The following is a 20,000-nucleotide window of genomic DNA, read 5'->3' as shown; positions in this document are numbered from 1 at the left end:
ATACAGAAAATGTTTAAGTTTAAAATGTTGAAAATTAATATTATGTATTGTAGTATATATGATTATTTTATTTATACAGAAAATACCAGAAACTTCAATGAAATATCATTTTAATTAATATTATTCCAACGTGACCAATTTGGGTTGCTATTACCTCCTCCTTGATACATGGCATTATTTTGACCCACATTTGGAATGAATTGTGAATTTTTATTCTGTGTTGCTGATCCACTATTATTATTCATGCCGCCTCCAATTTTAGGTCCATTATTTGAGCGAGTATTTACACATGTTCTTGTATCATTGTTGTTTTTAAAACTGTTATTGTATAAGTTATTTCCGCCACTTTTTGTGTTTCTATGCATTTGGACAAATTCAGAGTGAAGAGACTGGTGATGTCGGTGCTTTTGAGTTTGATTAGTTTGATCAAGTGACAATTTTGTATTGAACGATGCAAGACCTGAGGAGATAGTTTGTTGTTCTTTGTAGCCACTAAACAAAATTGAATTTATATTTGTTCCCTTAATAGTGGGTGGTGGAGGGCAAACCGGAGGCATTGATAGCTGGTGTTCTGAAGGATCTATAAATTGTTCCGTTGATATGTTCATGTGTTGTTTATTCGTTTGGTGTGGTATGGTGTTCACTAAATCAATTAAGGTATCAGATAATGCTTTTTCACCAGCTAATGGTGTTACACCACCGCCGCCACCACGATTTCGGGTAACATTCATATGTTCTTGCTGAACACCCGCTGCCATATGATGGAAAGTATTTCTCTCTGGTGCATGTTCGTGCCTTTCTTGTCTCCATCCCATTTTCTCGGCATACTTGAGTAGATTAGCTGTGTGATGGATAACTCGATTAAATCCCGAAATTTTCTGCTCATCCAATAATCCTGCAAATAATATTCCTTTAAGTTTTTCCATTGCAGTTTCAAGTAGCTGACAATTAGCAATAGTTAAAACTTTTGCTTCGAACTCGATACTGTTTCCCCGAAAGCTCTTTTCCATTTGCAATGCATTCGATAATAAATCCATTACCTTTCCCCCCAAACTGCCTAAATGTTCCTCTAGCGCTGTCATTAAGCGAAGTACGTGTACAACGTTAGAATGATTGTCACTAATTCTTGTGACAATCGATTGCGGCGATTCCTCCACGTTTAAATAATTTTTTGTTTCTGCATTTATTTGTTCTGGAAAAACCCTTTTAGTTTGTGTAGCACTACCTTTAAATTCAGACGAATTTCGGCGTTTGTGTTGTCGTTGGATTCCATCCAGTTCCTCAGTTGCCATAAACCTATCTTTATCATGACGATCAACTGAAAACCGGTTTACAGGTTCATGTGAACGTTGGCAATCTTCTTCAGCATCTAAAGGAATATCCAATCTGTGACGAATGTTTATCTGCGATGTATACAATGCCTCTCCAAATAGTACTTCAATACGCTGTTTGAAATAGTGTACCCACTCTGGCTGAAAATTGTACGTACGATGATTTAAGCCTTCGCGCTCAAGCTCCTTTTTGCGATGTTGCCAAAAACTATTCCACTCTTCCTCATACAATGGATGGCTTTCAGGATTTTTCCTGTAATTTTCATAAGCAGATTCAATCTCATTTGCAGCGATGGCAATTTCACGCCGATAAGTATCCCAAATATTTTGATTAAGAGCCCTTGATGACTCAAAAACACCTCTAGCCCTTCTTATGGGAGATCTGTGCCCGCCAGAAATAGGAGATCTGGATCGAGTCCGTTGCTCGTGAACACGTATACGCGATCGATCATTGCGGGAGCCAGCTCGTCTTACTGAATCATTAACTAGATCCGGTGTAGGTGATATGGAACGACTAAAGTGTGATTGACGACTTTTATTCATTTTAGTATTGTATTCCCTAAGGCGAACTACCGGATCGTGGCTCATTTGATTCAAGTATATCTTGTCTTTGGGAGCTATAGTAAATATCATATGTTCAATGCTTTTATATTTTCTTCTTTCTGGAATCTCCTTAACAGCATTCTTAAGATTTCGTATGTCATCGATCGAAAAAACATTCGAAAATGATGGTCCTCTATTTTGAGAAGCATGCAAGAGGGCATATGCTTCAGCTATCAAATCCGGTCTTCGGGTTTTATAATCACTTAATTTAACTGTGTACGGTAAGCTGCGGCTATGATGCTTTTCTATTTCAATTGATAGCTTATCAACAATCTCATTCATTACATCACGGAAGTCTCTAAAAGACATATGACCTAATGAAGATTCATATTTTTTAACAGTATCGGAATAGTGTAAATCCAAATATTTCTTTTTGTGGTCATAATATAGGAGATGACGTTGCATTTTATTACCATCACCTACAAACTCGCAAAGTCCACACTCGAATCTGGGATCTCGGTCGTTTTCGTTTTTCATTATTTTTAGCACATATTCGACACCAAGGTGTCCCAGGTGTTCATCATATTCAAATTTTCCATCTCTCTCAATTGTATTTCTTCCACAGCTCTCTGGTATGTCTTCAGTGCAAGAGAGTTCATTTGGCACATATTCGTCAAGTGCATTGATCTTTTTAGCAATTTCGTTCGGTAGTTTAGTAATTTGTGTGTCAAGGTTGTTCCTGATTTTATCACCCTGTAAATGCTTTGCATCCTTCTTAACTGAGAATGAAAATATATCGCCAAAATGAATGCTGCAATTTTTATTGATTTTAGAACTGTCTTCATATCGCAAAGACAATACTTTCAATTGCTTCAATCTGTGTGTGAAACCATTTAAATGAGAATTTAGACTTTCTACGCCGCAGCAACTCATCGAGCATATATTACAATGAAAAGTAGATTTTTTTACTAAGTTTTTGAAACCAAGTAAACCTTGCCATTCTCCACTTACTTCGCAAAAGAACAATTTGGGAATATCTTCAAACGGTAAGGTCACCTTTACTACCATGTCCTCAGGATTTTCTATTTTCTTAGACATAGCCGCTTGTATCAGATTGTCATCTTCTACTTCTTGTGACCTCCTCTGGACGATATTGGCAAACTGCTTGGCCAAAATACATTCTTTCCTAAAACTCTTCATTTGCAGATTCACTTCACGAAGAACACCCTCCCGCATTTTTTGAGGAGCTGGTTCACCCCTTGCCATTTTCATGTCGCCCTTTCCATATGTATAAAATGGATGGTAAAACTGCTTTGCGTTCGAACGTAAAAAAGACATTAGATGATCATTATGTTTTAAATGATTTTCTAGATCCTCAAATCGCACATGTTTGCTACAGGCAATGCACTTTACATGAAGTGTTTGGAAATTTACATCCACCATATTTATCCATTTCTTCTTAGGAATAAATACTTGCGTTAGAAAGTAGTGTTCCAAACTAAGATGTGGTAATATCTTAAGAAATTCATCATTAGTGACCCTTTCTAAAAGTGGCCAATTTCCGAACGTTGTCATTTGCTCTAGTCTCGTTTGGTTGTGTGAGAAATCACAATTTGGTTGAAATAACTTTTACAACAACAATATTATATATTTCAACAAATCAACAGAACAAAATTATTTTTGTAAAATATTCCAAAAGCAAAATGTACTCGTTATTGTTTAAAAGACTAAAAATGCAAAAAAAAAAGAAACAAATATAAATGATTATTTCAAGAATCTTTATATAAGAATCTTTGCAAAAGAAAATCGTTGTTTTTAAAGTTGTTTATATTTTAGTTGTGCTGTGATACTTGTATGAACGCATCACATTTTCTATTATTTTAAAATTTTCTTTTGTGAAAAAGTTCTCTTAAGTTGATGCAACATTAGAAAGTTATTTGTTCTACTGTTAAAATATTAATACAAGTTTTGTAAGGTACATATTTTTTCGTTCAATGTTTCCATTGTACTATGGTTCAGACGAACACTTTTTTGGCCAAAACTAAATATGTGGGTAAAAAATATTTTTATGGTCATCTAGATCTATTTTGCTTAAAATTTAAGTGTAATGGCAAGAAATATGGTAATTTACGTACTTAAGAAATTTAACTTTTTACAGAAATTCAATATATGGGATAATTTTTTTAAAGCTCTAGATAACTTGTAAATCTATCAAAACTCGCAAAAAATTACCAGTTCGATTAAAATCCCACTATTTCCGACAAATAGCTTCTTAGTTTCATACTGAAAAGAGGTCGGAATTTTTTTAAAAGCTTAAATGAATTTGATCATCATAAAGATTTAAGAAGTTATATCAAAAAATCATATTTTACGTACCACATTGTTTTGGGTCAGCTTTTTTACGTTAATTATTAAAGTAATATATTTTATCTTTAATTTCCAAGATCAATTTTATAATTTGTTTTTTCGTTTAAGTTGAAAAAATAATTCGAAAAAATCTGTATTTCGAATTACGTTTCAATTTTTTTATGATAAAAGCCAATTTATTGGATTGTTATTAAAGCTGTCTACACTACATAATATAAGTCGTCAAATTTTTATTTCATACTGCCAAAACAAAATAAAATGAAAATTGGTGTGGTTATCAAAAAAATCAAATGGAGAATATTTTTTGTTTCTACAGTATCACATTTGAAATAAAATGAAACTTAAATTTTTTATTTTATAAAATAGTTTTATATTTATAAAACTATATCATACAAAAAATTAGGCTGATTGGATAACGTTAACAGGTGCCGCAACGGCTCTGAAGTTTCCAAGTGCATTTACAAGGGGAAAATATAGATTTTTTCAGTACAAATTTGGCCATTTAGTAATAAATTTTGAACTTTATTGGAAAGGAATCGTAATGTGCACAGAGTAAGCATTTCGGAAAGATATAAAACAAAAAAATTGCTTGAAAATGTTATTTATTGCAAATCCCCCGGCCATTAACGTGTCTCACAGAACATAAATTCGAAATGTGACAAAAATATTAAATTTTTTGGGATATATTCTAAAAAAACATTTTGTTACTTAAAATATATCAATAATTACTCGAATGTTAATTTTTGCCCTTATAAGATAACGCTAACTTCTTCTCACCTATGGCCAACGGCCGTTTCAAATCTTTAATTTTAGTTTTTTTGAAACTTTGTTAAAAAAATTTCAAAATTTTTAGCAGATCTCATGGGGATTTATGGACAATAGATAAGGCTATTAAACGGTAAAAAAATTAGATAAATATTTTTTACAGTATTACGTATTAATTCTTTACTGTTGCACATTTTAAATTAAGTATTATCAGAGTATAATAGTCCAGATAATATAAAATATATGTATATCCGAAGTTTTATTAAAATCGGATATTCTTAACCCATAAACTGTGGAGTTCAAAGGTCAAATTTTGCAATATTAAAGAATTTTTAGTGTACCCATATCGAAAGAATATTTATTTATTTGTCGGCCATATTTACTAAAAATGACTGGAATTCATCGTATATAGTCCGATATTTAAAATATAGTGGAAAAATGTAGATTAAGACTTTAATGCACTTGGGAATAATTTAACACCAAAATTCAAAAATTCGAAAAAACACGTATCTATTTGAACAATGCTCTATATAATTAGAGGAATAACAGAAATAAAACAAAAAATTCTATATTAAGTATAAAAAATTAAACTTTAACCCTTTTTGACTATGGAGTAAACTTGAGGTGAACATTTTTAAAATAAAAATTTTGTTTTTAAAACTGATAATTTACTCCCTTTTTACGGTTGATTTTTATACTTAATATAGAATTTTTTGTTTTATTTCTATTATTCCTTTAATTATATAGAGCATTATTCAAATAGAGTGTTTTTTCGAATTTTTGAACTTTTGTGTTAAATTGTTCCTAAGTGTCTTAAAGGGTTAATCTACCTTTTTACTCTATTTTAAATATCGGACTATATACAATAAATGCTAGTCATTTTTGGTAAAGATGGCTGACAAATAAATATTATTTCGATATGGTACACTAAGAATTCCAAAATATTGCAAAATTTGACCTTTGAACTCCACAGTTTATGGGTTAAGAATGTCCGATTTTATAATACTTTATTTAAAATGTGCAACAGTAAAGAATTAATACGTATTCTCTAAAATATTACAAAAAATGCGATTTTCCCGAAATCCGCCGAGTTCAAACCGTAAGTACAGTTAAACTGTAAGAAATATTGATCTAATTTTTTTTTACCGTTTAATAGCCTTAATCCCCATGAGATCTCCTAAAAATTTTGAAATTTGTTTAACAAAGATTCAAAAAACTGAAATTGGAGATTTGAAACGGCCGTTGACCATAGCTGAGAAGTTCCAAAAAAAAGTAAATTTGTTTGTCACATTTCGAATTTATGTGCTGTGGGACACGTTAATGGCCTGGGAAATTTTCAAAAACTTTTAAAGTTTTCAAGCAATCTTTGTGTTTTATATCTTTCCGAAATGCTTACTCTGTGCACATTATGATTCCTTTACAATAAAGTTCAAAATTTATTACTAAATGGCCAAATTTGAGCGAAAACTGAAAAAATCGATATTTTCCCCTTGTAAATGCACATGAAAACTTCAGAGCCGTTTCGGCACCTGTTAACGTTATCCTATCAGCCTAATTTTTTGTATGACATAGTTTTACAACCCAAAGAACAATTCTAGAGGTGGGTACGGGCAAAAATCTCAACTTCGTTTTTTTGGAGCACTCTAAAATGCACATACAGTTAATCTCAAAAATAAGTATACAGAAATACTGACAATTGATTTTATTTAAAAAAGGATATTATTTTTTCAAAAATCAAAAAAGTAACACATTTATTTATTAAAAACAATTATGATAATTATAATTCACTACTCTTTTCCGGGTTATTTTGGTTATTTGAGTTCTCATTTTAAGTGTAGTTAAATAGGTGCAAAATTTACGTCACAAAAGTAAGTATACAGATAATTTCAATATGTATTTGGCTTAATGATATTAACAAAATTCATGAAAATTTTACCTGGTTGAATGTAATTATTTTATAATAAAATATTCTGTACACTATAACATGGAAAAAATTCACTTTTTGTTCCGAAAAATTGAAATTTTTGGTAATTGATCTGAATATTATTTATAGGAGCATTTTTTCCTATTTAAGAACATCTGACTATTTAAACCCCCTCTATTTAATATCCCTCGTTTGTTCAATATGATGCATTGATCCATTGCGGAACATTGCCGTTTTTAACATAGTATAGCGTTCATATTCGATATTTAACGGCGATTTCCTAAAATTTATATCTTAAAATGCGATATTAATAATATTTGTATTTGTTCCAATCATCCATTACACACTCCTAAATACTTGCAATAATCGTCAAATGGTGACCATGTCAATAACTTACACTACATATCGGTTCTGAAATTGATTATTGTCCAAAATAGTAAGATTTTTATATTAAATCAGGCTCAATTGGTGGTATGAATACGAATTGAACAATTTTGAACACGGATACATCTTAATTTGTTGTTAGAACAAATAAAATGTCCGATCCATAAAACATGGTTATTGTATCGAGTATATCAAGATATGATTGGTAGCATTATTGTATGCTTTCGGAGTATTTGGAAAACAGGTTAAAATTAAAGAAAATATATAGAATTATCCAAATTTTAAAGTTTATGTTGTAAGTCTTAAGAAATCGGAGTTAAATTTGGGTTTTTTAAGAACGCACTGTATTCAAAATGGCCAAATCCATGCATATAACATTAATTTCGAAATAACAACTCTTTTCAAAAGTTAAAAATTCTATTTCCAATGCATCATTTGGAGGGTTCAATGACCACCAGATCCAAAATCCGGGGTCTAAAGTGGAAAAAATTGTAGAAATGAGAAAAAACTGTTCTACTAATTAATTCCGGAGCCAATCGGCCCAATTTTTTTTTTAAGAGAAGTAACACTCAGGCATTAATGCCTATAAATACATAGACCGTGTTACTTTCTATGGAAAGGGATAGAGTAGAGGAGAAAGGTGGTGATAGTGAAGGATAGAAGAAAGCTCTGTTTATTTACAACTCTGTAATTGAACGTTATGTTTTAATTTTAGAACAGTGTTGCAGCGCCTCTGGTGTTGAGTAGGCGCATTAATTTGAGCCTTTTATAGCCAATTTATATTTATTTTACTTCGGCGACGATTTAATGCTATAGAGTATACCGCCGAAGGAGGGCGCTCTGATAAATATTAGTTTTGATAGATACTAATTTTTTGTTTGTTTGTTTGTTCGTCAATCACGCCTAAACGGCTAGACCGATTTTCTTGAAATTTGGAACATAGGTAGATCTATCATTGGAGAGTGTTATAGGCTATATCGTTTTTCTAAACTTGGACTAGGAGGGCGCAAAAAGGGGGTAAAAGGGTGAAAAGCGGTCAAAACTAGTACTTTTAAGCATAAATACCAATTATTGTCTTTGCTTAAGCCAAAATATATTCCATTAAGCTTTTTAAAGTGTCAGAAATATGACAAAAGGGGGAAAACGGGCAAAATTAGTACTTTTGTGCTTTGAGACTAATTTTTATCTGTTCTATATCAACTGCGCTTTTTATAGTATCGGAAATATGCATATTTTGGAAGGAATTCTATGTTTGCTGTATAAAATGTCCTAAAGACATCAAATCCTAATATATATTATAAATCTCTTTGTAAGTCTGTTCTTTTGTTTATTTGTTCGTCAATCACGCCTAAACGGCTAGATCGATGTTTGCTGTATAAAATTTCCAAAAGACATCAAATTTTAAATATTAATATTTTAATGGAGCAAGGGACTAACAAATATCATATTTTTGGGTTATTTAAATTTAACGAATAAAAAAGTATAATTATTTGTTATTTTTGGTACTTTTATGAAATTTCTTAAATATACAATGATTTAAAAAATTATGTTTTTGCAAAGCATCTGTTCAGTGAGTAAAAAGGGAATTTTTTACTTTTTTAATAAATGTCCTATCTGACTTTAATTTTAAATATCGCTGTATGAAATCCTAATCCTAAAAACCTAATTCCTAATATATAACCCAGCAAAAAAAATTTGAAGTTGTTAAAGAAGAAGGGATATTTTCATGATTTCTTTTGTACGTATTCTATTTAATGCGTTTTAAATACATGCCTAAATTCTAATAAATTTGTCATCAGTGAAGGCATGAAAAATGCACCCAAATTCACTCATGTAACTCCACTATAGGAATTGTAATATTTTACTATAATTTGGTATTCTCTTAGGAGATTTAACGAAAACGTGCATTTCATACAATAAATATTAAAAATGACATTAATTTTTTTATTAGATTTTTGTTTTTGTAGGTACCTACCTACCTAGTAATATTAAGTCCATTTTAACATTAATAAGAGAAGGAAAAAACCAAGACTGTATAACGGATTTTAAAACACAATGGGTATTTTTCCTCTGCATGAATTTAAATCCAATAAAAATCAGTTAGTTATGTTTTATCTTATTTTATTTTTATCAATATCACACAAAAAAATTATTTAAATATTGATAATTAAATCGAAATACCATTATTAATGCATTTTTAAATAAATATAGTGCACCAATGAAAATTCGCTTGAGAATCATCGAATATTCATTGGTTATAAGAACTCATTTAAATGGCGAACTATTTTTCCAAATACGAACACATGCATGCCAATGACACGCTAATGTTAAAATCATGCATGTTTCCCCTAAATATGAACCAGTTCATTATCAGTTCAACCTATGCATTTACTACTTTTTTTGCACGTCTTTTTTTGCTGGGTAATATAAATCTCTTTTAAGTCTGTTCGTTTGTTTGTTAATTTGTTTGTTTGTTCGTCAATCACGCCTAAACGGCTGGACCGATTTTCTAAAAATTTGTAACAAAGTTAGATCTATACTTGGCGAGCGTTATAGACAAAAAGGGAGAAAATGGGTGAAAACCGGCAAAATAAGTACTTTTGATAGTAAGTAATGAGTTTTTGCAAAACTTCATTAAAGAGGAAAATGGAGGAAGAAAGGGGAGATACATGATTTTTTTAATAAATGTTCTACAGGACTCATATTTTCAATATCAATTTCTGAAAAGATAAAAAAGTTATTAAACAAAATACATAAATTTGGGTAATTCAATGGAGAAAAAGGGTATGGGGTAGTATTTTTGGAACTGTGTTGGTACCTTTTATAAATATTGTTCAATTTTAATGAAATTTCATTTGTAGCTTTATAAGATAAAAAAAAATTATAATGAATTTCTTCATAAAGAAATATTTAGCATTTTTTCAAACATGAAGAAGAATGGGAAAGGGGAGAATACTTAAGTATAATGTTATGAAACCACTTAAAACCCCGGGCAAAGCCGGGTACAAAAATCTAGTATATCATAAACTGATATTGTTGATTGGTAGCGGCTGGGGACGTAAATTTTGCACCTTTTTAACTTCAGCTCAAATGAGAACTCAAAGAACCAAAATATGAAGAAAAAAAGTAGTGAATAATAATTATCATAATTGTATTTAATAAATATATGTATGTGTTACTTTTTAGTTTTTTTAAAAAAATAATATCTTTTTTTAAATAAAACCAATCGTCAGTACTTCTGTATACTTATTTTTGTGATTAACTGTACATATTTACGATGATTTTCACACCTCTATTTAGCATGCATACATTAGACCGACTCACTCTGTATGGAAAGCAAAAACGTGTTTTTGTTACCCCTCTCAATATTTTCCTTGCTTTGTTTTATGATGATTCCCAAAATATTTTAAGTTTAGCGATGACCGTTCGTGAGCTGTACCAAATTTACAAAAAGGTATTTTTGAATTATTTCTTTTAAATTTTAGTTTTGTTTTGAAACAATATATTCAATATGGGGTATCGTTTGAAAGTAGTTTTAAAGCCGCCTCCAACGATGTATTAATCATAAAAAGCATCTGAAATTTTTGCATGGCTTCAAAAAAGCTTTCAAATGATACCACCTATTGTATATTTTGTTAAAGAAAAAACTGTAAAATTTAAAAAAATAACAAAAAAGGTAATTTTTTGTAACTGGTACTCCAGCACTGTGAACGTAGCTTTATTCTATAATTTTTCGTTCGATTCTGTAAATGTACAGTAACAAAAGCGTTAACATGGATATTTTATTTTGTATTCTACACTGCTGGAGTACTCCACTCTGCACTCCAGCAAGAAAATGTTAACTGTTCAAAATATAGAGTGGAAAATGCTCAAAATAAACTGTCAAACTTATATAATTGTAAATAAACAAAGTAAAATTAATTTTTTATTTTAATACAATTTTAATATGTATTCAATAAATTTTACAAAAATTCTAATAAATCCCTTCGGCTCAACCAAACCCCTTTCCTGCAAAATAGGCATCATCCATCCCCAGCAAAAAAATTTTACAGTAGTGCAAAGTGAATGCATGTTTCATGACTTCTTTAATAACAGTGCTAATACAACTCATTTTAAACGCCTTCCTAAATTCAACCTACTCCGCAGTTAAAAAATTCCTTTAAAACTTCAAATATTAATCCAGATTGTTAATTTAATCAAAGGAAATTTATGTGTTATTAGAAATATTTTTGATTATTAATATTATTTTATATATTTTCCCATATTTATTATAATATTTTCCTTAAAAATATTTAAAATATCTTCCAAAAATACATACAAAACAAATAGCTTGAACCAATGAAACATCGTTTTCGAATCATCGAATTTGCATTGGTTCGATTATTCGGAATTCTTGCATAAACACATGATCTCCAATGACACGCTAATGTTAAAATTATGCATGTTTCACCTAAATCGAACCACTTCGTCATCACTTGAACCTCTGATTAAACAACATTTTTGTCATGTAACTTTTTGCTGGGTCATTATAAAAATACATTCAAACATATAGTAGCAAATAGGCGAAAGGGATATTGTCAAAGACCTAAGTCCCCTGTCAAAAACCTAACTGTTGAGAATGTATTAGTAGAAGCACAAAAATAAACACAGTTGTTCAAAAGGTAATAAATAATATATGTATTTCTGATACGTTATTTTTTGTATGTTATTACTGGGATTTTTTATACTAGTGAATGAAAATAATAGTTAATTAATTTTTTTCAGAAGATATTTCATCTTAACACATATTATAAACACGTCTTTTTGTTATTTTTTCCGCAATAATGGAAAAAGAAAAAAAAAATACGTGAAATACTTTTTTCATTTTCAATACGAACATTTACAACTTTTCTTTTTTCAGTTTTAATTAAAATGAAATGTCAAAAAATAAAAAATATTTTTTTTTTTTCGTTTGTAAAATATAAATTATTTTCGGGGTTTTAAATAAAATAAAAGCGTCACAAAAAATAATAAATATTAAGTTTAAGTGATAAGAAAAACTTTTAAGTGCTAATATCCTCGCAATTTCGCGAAGAAAATTTGAAGTTTTGTGAGTACGTTTAGATCTCTCAAGTGTGTTTTATTCTCTCAGAACTCGTCAGTGTGAAGAGAATAACAAATTTAGTTTGATAACCCCTTTAGTTTCGCCTATATCCCTACTATATGCATTCAAATGTGATTCTTTTTTAAAAAATTAAAAAAAAATTCTATTTATTTTTGACAAAATGTTTTCTTTTTAATTAACATTTGTCATGTTAGCTTTAACATTTTTATATTAACTCCAGAGTGAAAATAATCTACACTCTGGAGTAGAAGTAGTTTGACTTTGGAGTGGATTAATAAGAGATAATCAAATTTGAAATTATATTGGTATGAAAAAGAAAGAAATACAATTTGCTGGAGTGTGGAGTACTCCAGCATTGTGAACGTAGCTTTATTCTATAATTTAAACGTTCATTCCAAAGAATATAATAAATTGGGGCTTGTCAGTTGGTACCTAAAGGAGTTGTCATTCGGTACCTAACTCTAAGAATCTATTGGTAGAATTTTTGTATAAGTATTGGAGCTCCAACCACTTTCACCACTGTTTCCAAACATACATAGTTGCATAAAATCGTACTTAAAAATTTTAGGAAAAATATATTACATTTAAATTTCTACTTTCGCAGATTTTTAATTTTTTAGCTCACATCTTATTAGTAAGTATTTAATTAATATATTTTTCGGACTTTGAATCTCTTTTATTTGAAAAATTTAGTTTTTTTTTTAAATTTTTTTATTTTCTATACCAAAATTTACAACTTCGTTTTTTCAATTTTAATTTCGGTTTGTTAAATACGGTAAAAGTAAAAATATATATATAAAATATAAAAATATAAAATTTTATGAGTGTGTGCAAAAATGCCTTACAAGTCCTATTATCCTGATGTTTTCTTTTTTTTTTTTTGTTTAGTTGGCTAAGTAAAATTATTACTTATATGCCAGGGCTGGTTTAATCGGTATGACTTTATTCATATAAAACGTAAATGAGGAAACTGTAATTTGTTAGAGATGATTTTAGCTGATTGATGCATGAAGGCCGTATTGATATGATGAAATTGATGATAGGTGAGGTGGGCGTCAGGTAGGTTGTGAGGTAGATACATTTGTTTAGTGTGGATAGGGTAAATGAGAAGTTAGTTGATGAAAGAAAAGTGTGTTTTTGTTTGTGCTTAGCTGAAACAGGTAGAGTGATATTAAAATTGAATTTGAGCTTCACGTATAAATTTAACCATTTCCTTATAGATATCGGGATTTTTTCCTTTAAGTAAGTCATGTATGTATGTTGGTATGTTTCAAGAAGAGTGGATATTTAGCCCTAATACTGTCGTATAAGAAGCAGTTAAAAATGACATGGTTGTCATCATGTACGACATCACAGGTGGGGCATAAGTCAGAAGGCTCAGCTCCAATCCTTTTTAAATACGTTTTGTTATATGTGGAACCGGTTATCCTGATGTTTTCGCGAAAAAGTTTTGAAGTATTGTGAGACAGGTAAGTTCTCACAAGTGTGTTGAATTTACACAGAACTCGTCTGTGAAGGAAGGAAATGTCATTGTTGTAAAACAATGTCATAGTCCAACTTCATATTATTCTTTGGTTCATTCTGTTAACGTTCTCAACATGAATTTTTAAATTTTTGTATTCTATAAACATTTTGTGTAAAATGTTTTTTAACATAAAAGTAACGAAATGAAATGTCGATTTCAACGATAAGTTTTTTGTAGTGATAGTTTCTTTAAATTGCAGAAAACAGTGATTAGAACATTTAAGGGGTAAAAAAGACAAAAAAAAAAAACAGGTAAAACAGGTTTTCTAGTACACACATTAGAAAAGTAGATGCAGATGAACTGCTTAGGGTGAAAAATGTGTAAAAATTATGACCTTTTACCTTTTATGGCCGTTTATAACTTTTTAACTAATAAACGGCTGGACCGATTTTCGTGTTATGTATATCTAAAAGGAATTCTTTATTTCGAATTATTTTTATTTTAAAATTTCAAGAAGGCAGGATGCTACGCCCACATACGAAATAAATAGTAAAGGTCGCGCATCTTTGCAACTGAAAAAGTTATCAAATTTCGTATGGACAATTATAACATCCCACAGTGGGGCAGAATGGACATTTTTTGGAAATAAATCTGCAGATGCCCCAGGGACGGCGCTGTGGCGGTTCAAAGTAGGGTACCTACGACATGTAAAATTTTTAAACTCGTTTTTTGTTTTTCACCCAAATACAAAGATTTTTATATTTTGTGAAAACGCTCGACGAGATCTTGAAAAAACATGCTTGGACATACTACTTATCTCTTATAATATCCGAGTTATAGGCATTTAAAAATTTAGTGATACAAAATTTACCATACCTTGGTCCGCCTTTTTTTGAATACCGGGCGTAATTTTGGACCAAATGGACTCAATATCATTTACAGATCCAAAAATATACGTTTTTTAATTTAAAAATTCAAAAAATTTTAGATTTTTGGCGTTTTTTTTGCCAAAAATGTGTCTTAACTCTTTTATTATTAAAATAAAATTTTCTTTAAAAACATATAACAATTTTATAGTTTTCTAAAAGGTATCTTTACGCAGAACGCTTTGGCGTAAAAAACTTGTCCTATTTTTTGAAAATGTTGCCACTGCGTCCTTCCGAATATGACCTATTTTTTATCAAAACTTCAACTTTGGGCGACATGTTCTAAAATCCCAAAGCTGGGATCAGAAAACTGAAAGCAGTTTTGGAAACCTCAATATGTTTTCTATTTACTCCAAAAGTATTTTCCCAGCCCTGAAAGAAATGTGGACCCTATGGGCAAAAAAGTAAAAAAATCCCATTTTTGGGATTTTCATTCCTATTTTTGGGAATTGCGGGATGCCCTTTGACCTTTTCAATTTTTTTTGCATTTTCTTATTTGAAATGACAAATTTAACAAGCGTTGAAAATTTCATTGAGTTTTGTTCATAAATAAAGATTTTGTCATATATTACATATTTGTTTAATTTCTAAAACTATGATTTATATCAAAATTTTAATAGGGTCGCAGATAGCTACAACAATTTAGTCCATATTTATCCCTTAATAGTTAGATATGGAAATTCTCGACCCTTTACAAAAAATTTCAAGCCAATATCACAATTACATTCAAAAATATGTTCATTTAAACCTGTGTCCTTTAATTTCATCTTTTGAATATTTTAGTATTAAGTATGACAGAACATATTTAAATCTTATATTTACGTATTTTCTATTTGTCTGCTTATCCTTATAATTGAAAGGTCCTATTATGCTTAAATTTTCAAAAATTTATAACTATTTTTTACCTAAATTTTTTCGACAGATCATTTCGTTCTGTTTCGTTTATGATCATGTAGGTAAAAATATACAGGTAATGATAATTTCGATTCATTCACTAATAAGAAATATCAATGACTGAATTACAGGTTATAGTAATATAGTCCTAAATGTTAATAGGTAGACAATTTGTAATTTTTTTACTTTGAAATACCTGTATCGGAAATGACAAGAATTGGCATATAAGTAAACTTCTTAGATTTAAGTACCATATTTAATAAATCTACAATGAAGATTACATTAAAGTACGAAGAGTTGTGTTCCGTTTTATGGAGTGTATCTTCAAAAGGGCCAGAAAGAATTGAAGACATTTCAAATTATATAAAAACTACATATAGTAGAAAAGTAGACAAAACAGGCATATCAAAAATTGAAAACTTTTTGATGTAAAAAGTAAGTCTGTGGATGGAAATCAAAAGAAATTTCGATTAAAATTTTGTAGTTGGATGGAAACTACTACGGAAATCTCAACTTACAACACATCAACGGGAGCGCCTTACAAGTCATACGAAGACTTATGTTCAAGGTCAAAAAAAAAAAAAGAGGGTCACACAAAAACTTTTTTCAATCTCAAATGAGGAAAATGCTGATACATTTAACGAAATGCTGAAGAAGGAAAACCAACCTATGGATGCCGTACATATTGCAACTATTCTTCCTAATGCATCACCAAAACGACTTAAGCGAATTGTGGAAAGTATATCCAACATCACAATCAAATTTTACTGAAGAGGAAGCAATAGCGCTTATGTTGGAACTGGGTCTCAGTCGAAATAAGTACCAAATATTAAGGAAAGCTCTGCATGAAAAAGGACACAATATATTACCATCATACAAGGCGATCCAGGAAAAAAACAAACTATCCTACCATGACCTATTGGTGTTAATGATGTGGAAGCTTGTATTGATATATCATCTTTGCTCGAAAACACAGCATCAAGAATTGTGTCAGACTTTTCAGAAGACCAACTAAGGAAAATTCATAACTGTGATGTTGTCTTAATATGTAAGTGGGGATGCGACGGTTTATCAGCACTTCCAGAATACAAACAAGCTTGTGGAAGTCGGACATTGGCAGACTACAAAAGTGTATTTATGTCATCATTAGTGCCATTACGAATTCGTTCATATTCCCTTAATTCATCATCGTCAAGCATCGGAAATTCATTTGAAGATATATGGATCAATACAACTCCGGGTTCAAAAAATTTTTGTAGACCCATTGGATTTGAATACATAAAGGAGTCAAAGAAAACAACAAAAGATTTAGTGGAATATTTAAAAGATGAAATAAATGCACTGGAGCCCATTTGCATAAAAATAAAGGAATTCTCTATTAACGTATCATATCAGCTAAGCTTAACAATGATTGATGGAAAGGTCAGCAATGCCAATATGTAATGAGAAAAAGTCGCAATTCTCAAATATAAACAAAAGCAGAAGTATTAATGAAGAAGTCCTGTCTTTCGGAATTTCACCACTTCATGCCAGAATACGATTTTTGGATTACTTTTTACACATACCATACGACCTCAAATATAGAAGTGTGCCAGAGAATCTTACTAAATCAACAAAAAATAATGAAGAATTGAAAGAACTGAGAGCTGCGGAAAAAAGCAGAATCCAAGAAGAATTTAAAGTTCAGATGGGATTAAACATCGACAAACCACTTCCAAGTTGCGGTAGTACAAATGACGGTAATACGGCGAGAAGGTTTTTTCGTGATTTTGAAATTACTTCAAAAATAACTGGAATCGACAAGGAGTTGCTTCGAAGAGTTAACACTATTTTAATGGCACTGAATAGTAAACATAAAATTAATGGAAATCGATTTCATCTGAAATTTCTAAATTACTTGTATCTCTGTATCCATGGTGGGAACTAACACCAACAGTACACAAAGTATTGTGTCATGGTCAAATAATAATTGAATCGAATATTCTTCCACTTGGAGAGTTAACAGAAGAAGCCCAGGAAGCGAGGAATCGAGATTTTAAGCATGTTCAACTATTCAGCTCAAGAAAATGCTCCAGGCAATCACAGAATGAAGATATTTTTAATAGTTTACTTCTATCTTCTGATCCTGTTCTTTCAACTATGCGAAAAAGATGGATTTGTTATGAAACTCTATCATCTCAAAACAAGGAAGATTTAAAGGACTTATATTACCTTCTGGATATGTATACCGATATGACAGATTATTTTATAGAAAATAAGTAGTGTTAGGAATTAACTATATAAGTAGGTTGTAACAATTAATTGTATTATGTTTAAGATAAACAGTTCAAATAAAAATAGCTATTATACTAACTGATGATATTGTATTAAATTGTGTTTTATATTTCGGTGGGCGGGAAAGGTGGTTTGTGTGGGGTGATTTAGGTGTTGTTGTGCGTGGCTCATAATAAAATTATAACTTTTTATTGTATATACAATGTTATAGTCTTTAATAAAATAATTAACTAAATAATTTGTAAAAATTGTCCAAATATTTTATTCAACACCAAATGTATGTTCTGTCATACTTAATACTAAAATATGAAAAAGATGAAATTAAAGGACACAGGTTTAAATGAACATATTTTTGAATGTAATTGAGATATTGGCTTGAAATTTTTAGTAAAGGGTCGAGAATTTCCATATCTAACTAAAAAATGATATTGAGGGATAAATATGGACTAAATTATTGTAGCTATCTGCGACCCTATTAAAATTTTGATATAAATCATAGTTTTAGAAATTAAACAAATATGTAATATATGACAAAATCTTTATTTATGAACAAAACTCAATGAAATTTTCAACGCTTGTTAAATTTGTCATTTCAAATAAGAAAATGCAAAAAAAAAATTGAAAAGGTCAAAGGGCATCCCGCAATTCCCAAAAATAGGAATGAAAATCCCAAAAATGGGATTTTTTACTTTTTTGCCCATAGGGTCCACATTTCTTTCAGGGCTGGGAAAATACTTTTGGAGTAAATAGAAAACATATTGAGGTTTCCAAAACTGCTTTCAGTTTTCTGACCCCAGCTTTGGGATTTTAGAACATGTCGCCCAAAGTTGAAGTTTTGATAAAAAATAGGTCATATTCGGAAGGACGCAGTGGCAACATTTTCAAAAAATAGGACAAGTTTTTTACGCCAAAGCGTTCTGCGTAAAGATACCTTTTAGAAAACTATAAAATTGTTATATGTTTTTAAAGAAAATTTTATTTTAATAATAAAAGAGTTAAGACACATTTTTGGCAAAAAAAACGCCAAAAATCTAAAATTTTTTGAATTTTTAAATTAAAAAACGTATATTTTTGGATCTGTAAATTATATTGATCTGAAATGTTTTTGTATATTATTGGAAATTTTGTTGTCTAACTAACAAGAAAAAATTGAGTCCATTTGGTCCAAAATTACGCCCGGTATTCAAAAAAAGGCTGACCAAGGTATGGTAAATTTTGTATCACTAAATTTTTAAATGCCTATAACTCGGATATTATAAGAGATAAGTAGTATGTCCAAGCATGTTTTTTCAAGATCTCGTCGAGCGTTTTCACAAAATATAAAAATCTTTGTATTTGGGTGAAAAACAAAAAAATGGCACGAGTTTAAAAATTTTACATGTCGTAGGTACCCTACTTTGAGCCGCCACAGCGCCGTCCCTGGGGCATCTGCAGGGTTCATCTTCAAAACTTAAACTCAAATACTCCTTGGCTACGCTCACGCCAAATTTTATCCCGATCGGATCAGCCGTTTAGAAATGCCAGATTTATTTCCAAAAAATTTCCATTCTGCCCCACTGTGCATCCATATAAACATTAAAGAACAGAATTTTGAGGGCTCAACCATTGCACAAAAATCATTAACATCCATGTGAATATTTGGGGTAATAATATTCGCGAAAATAAACGATATTAAAAGAAAATTACAACGCTTTTTCCCCAATTGGTAAAAAATTAAATATTTGTAATCATTTTGACAAGCAATTTTTGTTACCGTATGAAATAATATTTAAAATATGTATATTACCACATCAAACTTTTTTTTAACAGCTTGTTTTTCTAAAATGAAAATTTGTCTTCGTTCTTAAAAATAACGAACGAAATTGGCTTTACGTTTTTGTAACGAAAAAATAAATTTTCATGTGAGTGACAATGAAAGAGCTTTATTTTTCCATATATTTTTGGTTTTTAGAAAATGAATTCGTTCGTAATAAACGAAAGAAATGTCAGAAATATACGATAGGCAAAGGCCTTTCGTTTGCCC

At 30.2% G+C, this 20,000-nt stretch overlaps 1 protein-coding gene across 9 annotated transcripts in view; it reads right to left on the bottom strand.

Annotated features, from left to right (window-relative positions):
• Positions 1 to 20,000, bottom strand: part of LOC119599870 (tubulin polyglutamylase TTLL5) — a 214,203-nt gene that overhangs the window by 175,590 nt on the left and 18,613 nt on the right. For 2 of the 9 annotated variants that reach the window (XM_037949786.1, XM_037949785.1), the window contains exon 2: positions 46 to 3,601. The exons of the other annotated variants lie outside the window; for them this stretch is intronic. In XM_037949786.1, coding sequence (XP_037805714.1) covers positions 111 to 3,449 — 3,339 coding nt within the window. In that variant the 5' untranslated portion in view covers positions 3,450 to 3,601 and the 3' untranslated portion in view covers positions 46 to 110. Of the gene's footprint in view, positions 1 to 45; positions 3,602 to 20,000 lie in introns of those variants that run through there. 9 annotated transcript variants of the gene reach the window in all.

Source organism: Lucilia sericata, unplaced genomic scaffold, assembly GCF_015586225.1.
Source record: "Lucilia sericata isolate MDLA Ls3-8-SP2 unplaced genomic scaffold, ASM1558622v1 Contig000094F_arrow, whole genome shotgun sequence".
Taxonomy (NCBI): domain Eukaryota; kingdom Metazoa; phylum Arthropoda; class Insecta; order Diptera; family Calliphoridae; genus Lucilia; species Lucilia sericata.
Note: the sequence above shows the minus strand (reverse complement) of the source record. Positions and strands in the feature narration are given on the sequence as shown.